The sequence below is a fragment of the Amphimedon queenslandica genome, unplaced genomic scaffold (genome assembly GCF_000090795.2).
Source record: "Amphimedon queenslandica unplaced genomic scaffold, v1.1 AMPQUscaffold_13491, whole genome shotgun sequence".
NCBI classification, from domain to species: domain Eukaryota; kingdom Metazoa; phylum Porifera; class Demospongiae; order Haplosclerida; family Niphatidae; genus Amphimedon; species Amphimedon queenslandica.
The window spans coordinates 284,524-291,359 of NW_003546273.1; the positions used below are offsets into that span (position 1 = coordinate 284,524).

At 34.9% G+C, this 6,836-nt stretch overlaps 2 protein-coding genes across 2 annotated transcripts in view; both read right to left on the reverse strand.

Annotated features, from left to right (window-relative positions):
* Positions 1-4,055, reverse strand: part of LOC100641752 (meiosis-specific nuclear structural protein 1-like) — a 4,277-nt gene extending 222 nt beyond the window's left edge. Inside the window, exons 1-13 of the mRNA XM_019993613.1 lie at positions 3,816-4,055; positions 3,657-3,765; positions 3,434-3,501; positions 3,098-3,200; positions 1,811-1,948; positions 1,637-1,728; positions 1,423-1,496; positions 1,357-1,358; positions 1,169-1,309; positions 1,060-1,109; positions 951-1,008; positions 574-831; positions 213-338 (exon numbers count right to left, since the gene is read on the reverse strand). Of these exons, the coding sequence (XP_019849172.1) occupies positions 213-338; positions 574-831; positions 951-1,008; positions 1,060-1,109; positions 1,169-1,309; positions 1,357-1,358; positions 1,423-1,496; positions 1,637-1,728; positions 1,811-1,948; positions 3,098-3,200; positions 3,434-3,501; positions 3,657-3,765; positions 3,816-3,991 (1,395 nt within the window). The 5' untranslated portion in view covers positions 3,992-4,055. The remainder of the gene's footprint in view (positions 1-212; positions 339-573; positions 832-950; positions 1,009-1,059; positions 1,110-1,168; positions 1,310-1,356; positions 1,359-1,422; positions 1,497-1,636; positions 1,729-1,810; positions 1,949-3,097; positions 3,201-3,433; positions 3,502-3,656; positions 3,766-3,815) is intronic.
* LOC105316865 (wall-associated receptor kinase-like 3) lies at positions 4,043-5,998 on the reverse strand. Its single transcript, XM_019993612.1, has 2 exons — positions 5,810-5,998; positions 4,043-5,485 (listed from the first exon to the last, which is right to left on the reverse strand). Exons 1-2 carry the CDS (start codon positions 5,954-5,956, stop codon positions 4,094-4,096), a joined length of 1,539 nt encoding a protein of 512 aa, XP_019849171.1. The 5' UTR covers positions 5,957-5,998; the 3' UTR covers positions 4,043-4,093.
* Between the last annotated feature and the right edge of the window lie 838 nt (positions 5,999-6,836).

Consider the following 6,836-nt stretch of genomic DNA (forward strand, 5'->3'; position numbering starts at 1 on the left):
CTTTCTATACAGCATAAGGACATCAATACATATCAGAAAATGTAATAAAAATTTGGGGTGATTTCGGAGCCATTTTTTGAAAAAACCATGGGCTATTGCCTTGGGTATTTTTCATCTCATAACTTAAAAAATTTATTTGGCATCAGCTCAAACTTTCTACATAGCATAAAACACTTCAAATTAATGTACGTGTACGGTTACAAGTTGATTACTTTTGGTAAGTATCCCAATAACTTTGTTGCATGTTCTCTCAGTAAACGTTGTCTCTCTTGTTCAACAATAGCTCTCCTCATGGACTCCTGTCTCTCCTCCTCCTTCCTCTCCAACACTTCAAGCTCCTAAATAAGTATAACACAAGTATCAATTATTAATATTACGCTGGTAAACCCATTTGTACAGTATTCTATACACTCATAAATCCATTCCCATACTCATAAATCCATTCCTACACTTAAAAATCCATTCCTATACACTCATAAATCTATTCATATACTCATAAATCCACTTCTAAATTAAGAAATTCATTCCTATACACTCATACTGTATCTCATTCCTATAATTCAATTCCCATACCTTCAGTCTCTGATACTCTTGTCTTCGTTCCTCAATCAGTTTCTCTACTGCCCTCCTGTGCTCCAGCTGCTTCATTCTTCTCTTCTGTGCATTCATGAGCTCAATGCGATCATCCTCAGCAAACTTAGCCATCAACTGCCTTCTATATTCTTCCTCTTCTGCTAGTTCTGCTATTCTCTTCTTTTCTTTCATGATGAGATGTTCATCGTGAGCCTCTTGCAGCTCCAGTCTTTGTCTTATCTGAGCTTCAAGTGCTTTCTGTTAGAAGGAAAGAGAAGAGAGATGAAAGAATATTGCACATGTTCAATAAATAGACACAAGAATATACTGTGAATTATTAGTGGATATACTGTACATGCATATGTACATGTACATACCTTTTCCATTTGTCTTTCTTTCTCTTCTTGCTCTTCCATGTAAAGCTCAGTACGTATCCTATGATAAAAGAGTTTGATTATTTTTTAAAATTCTCTTTGTGTACAGTACCTCTCCATTTCTTCCACTTCTCCTTGCTTTTGAGCAATCTCTTCTGATAGCTACAAACACAGGAAGTAAAACACACACTTTCTCTCTCTCCCCTTCTCTCTCTCCTTACTTTAGCATACAACTGTGACTTCTTCTCTTCTTCCTCTTTAGCTTTCTGTGCCCTCTCTGCCTCCCTCTCTTGCTGCAGGTTACAAAATTCAAGTATCCTCCTATTCTCCTCCTCCATAAGCTCCTTCTCCATTATCTTCCACTAAAAATAACAAAAAACATATTATTACAAAATTAATATGATAAAACTTCTAGGATAAAATTATCCTGTTATTATACAAAAGTGTTATATGCTGTGAATATGTACTGTCCTACCTCTTCTCTCTTCTGAAGGACTCCTCAATATATTGTTTAGTGCCCTCTGCTTCTCTAGCCTTGCCTCTGCTTCTCTGTTATAATAATAATAATAATAATAATAATAATAATAATAATAATAATAATAATAAATGTACTAAATACATATGTACATGTACATACATACATTATACAGTCATCATGCAATTACATGTACATGTATAGACCATTATACCTTTGATCTTCTTCATATATTTTTCTAACTATCTCATCAATCATTAGTTTCTCTTTCAAAAACTCTTCGTAAGCCTCTCGCCTCTTTATCTCCTATTGTATCAGAAATAATCATAGTAAAATTCACTCCTTTTTAATTTTGGCCATGTACTAGTACATTTATTTCATGTTATACTTGTTCCTCCAGTTGATTGTGCAGCTGTTCTCTGTATTCAAACTTCTCTTCTTCTTTCTCTCTTTGTCTCTCCATGTCTTCCTCCATTGCCTTCTCGTAATCTCTCTTCATCATATCATCAAGAACTGCTTCATAATACTAGAAGAAGAGAGAAGGAGGGAGAATACTAACACTACATTATATTTACACCATATGGCTTATTCATCACTATGCTGTACTATAATGTTTACATTAAACAATACACTGCTGACAGTATAATACACACATATAATGTGATACAGGTACACGTACAATATGTAAATATACAGTACATCTGAATGGACCCGTGTCTAAAAATAGAACAGGAACTGCTAACCACACCCACTAGACTATAAATAGAACGTCACTTGAAACCTCTCACAGTCCACAAAGTACATTGTACATGAAGTGACAGAAAAAGAGAAGACAATGAATCTAATTCTTGTGATATTTGGTATAGCAGGATTCAATGTTCTCCTATGGTGCAACATGGTGATTGTAAATGCAGCACCTTTTGGATATAAAGGAGAAGAACACCATCATCCTACTCAACCTTCATCTCATCAATACAGCAGTCATCTTGGTGAAGGAGAATCAAGAGAAGCTATTGAATACAAGGAATTGTATAAAATGGGAAGGAGGAATGGAGAGCTTCATGAAGGTGAGAGAAAGGTCTATGATGACAAGTTGTTTAATGGAGGTAATGGAGAGAGAGGGGAGGAGGATAGAGTGACCATACCACAAAGACATGGCCATGATCTTGTGATGAAGTATGAGAGACTGAGAGAGGAAGAAGATTATCATGGTAGGAAACAACATCACATGGAAAAGGAAGAGAAAGAAGAGGGAGCTGAACAAAGGCAGAGCTACAAGCTAAAGCAAGATTTTCCTCACAAAAATGGTAATGAGAAATATCACTACAAATCTAAGGGAGATGAAGAAAGCTTGAGGCCAGAAGAGAAAATGAAAGGACATTATAGTAACATGCCAAGAGAGAATTAATTAGCTGAAAAATACAAAAATCATGACTTTACACTTTTTTTAGGCCAATGAAAGTTTTGTTTTTGTATAATAATGTACACTGTATCTCATTGAATATTAGAACTTTCATTGTTTAATTTTTTTGCATAATAAATTTAATAATAAAATTGAGAGCTACACATTTCCACTGAACGGTAATGCTGTCAAATACACATACATATCACATACATGTACACTGTACATACAGTATACAGTGAAGTACACATACATGTTCATGTATGTATTTACTTTCTCTTTTTCTTTCATTTCAATCTTCTCTTGAAGTTGAGCTGCTCTTTCCTTGTTCATGTATCCAGCGCGTAACTTTGACTCTAACTCTCTCAACTCCTGACTATCAATAAAAATAATATAATGCCATTATTTACAAAAGATGAACATGTACTTCAATGCATATTGGGCTTTAAAATTTCAGCCAGAATCAGCTCAAACTACATTTACACAGCATAAGGGCATCAATATGTGCCACATTGGATAACAGAGGGGAGGCAACTTTGGTCACATGTTTTTAAATTTTGGTATACTTTTAAATTTAGGTACCAAAAATAATGACCCAGTGCTATTTACCTGTTGTCTCTGATTTGTTGACGAAGTCTCTCATCTCTTTGGGATTCAAGTTTAATCTTTTGTAACTCCTAAGAAAGAAAGAGGGAGGGAGGGAGAGGTAAAGGGGTGGAGAAAGGAGATTGAAGTAAAAAGAAGAAGATAGCCATTACATAGAGTACTGCAATAATAGTGTAAAGTCTATGTCAGTCTTTTCAGAATGTGTAGTATTTGTAGTTGCTCATACTTCAGCTATTCTTTTCTCTTGCTCCAGTTGCTGTTCTCTTAACTTTTTCTCTCTAATGGATGCTGCTATCTTCTCGTCTGTTTCTTTCTCTGTGGCCTCTTGCTGCAATCTAAAAGGCACCATTAAGCATACACTACACAGTTACAAATAGCTTTTTACATTCTAGCTAGAATTTTCTTTTCCACTCTCTCCTCGGAGGCCATGTTGGCCCGCATTAGTTTGTCTTGTGCCACCATTTTGAGCTGTTCAGTCCTCTCTACCTCTTTCCTCCTGTTCTCGGCTCTCATTCTGTCTACATCTCCTTTAGTGAACAGTATTTGCCTTCTAGCCATCATCTCTGCAACTCACACTCAAAAATCTAGATCCGGGTCAATACATTATCGCTGTTGCCATAGCAATCAAACGGAAATTACATCTTTTATTTAAAAAATTAGTTACTAAGACTTCAAAATTAATTTTTCAATAAAATTTAACAAATAAAATGCAAACCTAAAGGTAATGCCTAATATCTCGAAACGATACCTGTAAATAGCAAAAACAGATATTGATATGTTAATACTATAGTCCCTAATAAATAAAACCAGTAGATTTAAATCAAGAAAACCATAAAAGAACATAGTTGCAGCATAAATCATCCAAAATCCAATATGAACGGTTGCTAAGACAAAAGTAATAACTATTAAGAAAATAACTATTAGTACTAACATTGCAAATATAGCCAATAGATTTAGCATGGGCCAATTCTCGCAAATTTCAAAATATTTTTTTTCTAATGACTCTACACCTCTTCCCAACCATGTTTGTACTTCTTTTTGTCGCTTCATAGCTTGATAATCTTGTTCCCTTACTTCCCTATCAATAAGAACCAATTTCATTGCTTTATGTAATTCATTTTCTCTCTCCAGCATTCTAATCTTGCTTTCAATTTCTGATTTTTTTAGTGCTTCCATGTCAGATTTTAATATGCACAATTCATTCACACACCATTCCTTTTCTTCAGAAATTTTTTCCAGTTCCATTTTTGTCTCGTATATCTCATTATTTTTAGCTGAAATTGTATTTGTATAATCTAAAGTTAATATTTGTATTAATTCTTTTTTCTCGCGAATTTCATCTAGCAGGGTCTTATCATTTTTTGTACATTTCTCTTCAACAGCCTGAAGCACTGTAAGCATATCTGGTCTACTATTCGGACGATCCTGAAGGCATTGCTTAGCTAAAGGAAGCAGCTCTTTCTCATCTTCTGGTATTTTCTGGATATATTTTGATCGTCTGTCCCACTCAGCTACTTTAGACTGCCAGAACATAAAGTACTGGACAAATGCATCAGTTGGTTCAGGGAATTGACAAGTGAGAACATGAAGAATGAGACAGCCATAAGTGAACACGTCAACCTTTTCATTATAAACAGGTTTAGTTGCAAGAGCCTCTGGTGGCATTACAATAGCATTGCCAGGGACTTGAGTGAGCTTTTGATGCGATTTGAACTTATCGATTAATCTCGATACTCCAAGATCTGATATTTTAGCTGAGTATAGCGGTGTTAATAACACGTTATTAGCAGTGAGGTCACGATGTACAATGGCAGGACGTTTACCATGAAGATAACATAAACCCTTAGCAACATCGGAGAGAATGGAATACTTCATTTGAAGTGGCAGTCCATCATGTTCGAGTGAATATCTGAGAGTGAATGGAAGATACTCCATTACTAACATTGGTACTTGTGAACGAGGAGGATAATAGACACCAATTAACTGGACAATGTTGGGATGCCTTTGCTGACTGTGAAGAAGAATCTCTTCATTGAACTTTTTCAGTGTGGTTTCCTATTATTATATAAATAATATTTATAATTAGGCATCTGTATAAAAAATTTGGGCCACATATCCTTCAGGACAAAATTCACCAAAGCATTACCAAACACATATGGACTCTTTGCCCACACTAAATTCAATACTGCCGGTTTTTCATGTTGCGTTAATTTTCACATTTTTATGCTCAGCACCTCAAATCCACAAAATTAAAAACCCCCTCCAACACTAAAATTAGCACACATAAATTTTAATCTTTATTTAAAAAAAAACAACATTTTAGACACTCAAAATTATGATTTAATGGTATAAAAATTACTCAAATAATTATAAAAATACCTGTACTATCAGATCGTGTAGTTTCTTAGCTGCACAGATGGTTCCATTCACTTTGACTTCAAGTACCACTCCATAAGCTCCTCGGCCTAACTCCGTTCCAGTTTCCTGTACATTTATCAAAAGCAAGGCCTCCAGTTCAAATTCCATCTTTATGCCCGTTTGAATTTTTGTATGTTTGCCTAAAGGACCACGCCCACTTGGCACAATCAATCATGGATTTTTAAACTATGGCACAATCAATATAGAATGTGTGGTACTAAATCAAAAATCAATCCTCAATATATCAAAAATAAATTAAGGAAAAATACAGCTATTGTAATCAGAACAGTACTATAAAATAGTACAGGCTTATTTTTACGAATTTTAAAAGTTTTTTTTTCAAGTGACTCTACACTTCTTCCCAGCCACGTTTGGAGTAATTTCTGTCTTTCATATTCTTGTTGCTTAGTAATGTGACTCCTAATCTCAGCTTTCTTTGCCGCCATATCATTTTCATACTTTGACTTCAATTTGTTTAACTCGGTTTCCAGTCTTGTTTGTGTCATTTTTTGATTAGCAATGTGACTCTTAATCTCGGCTTCTTTTGCTGCCATGTAGCCCAACTTAACTTCATGCTTTGATTTCAGTTTGTGTAGCTGTGTTTCAAGTGCTTCCTGCTGCTCCGATATTATAGTTCCATATTCTTTTTGAAGATTGTCGATTTCTTCTTCTTTTGCCGCTACCATAAAGTTCAACTCAGCTTCATGTTTTGATTTTAATTCGTTTAGCTTTGTTTCAAGCACTTTATCCTGCCCTGCTATTATAACTTCATATTTTTTTCTTAAAGTATCAATTTCTGCTTTTTTTGTTGCAGTCATGTTACTCAACGCTACTTCATGCTTTGACTTTAATTTGTGCAGCTTCTTTTCCAATACTTTTTGCTGCTCGATCAGCATTGCTCCACATTCTTTTTTTAGACGATCGATCTCTGCAAATTTGTCTGCAGCCATGTAATTCAACTCAGCCTCATGCTCCAATTTTAATTCAT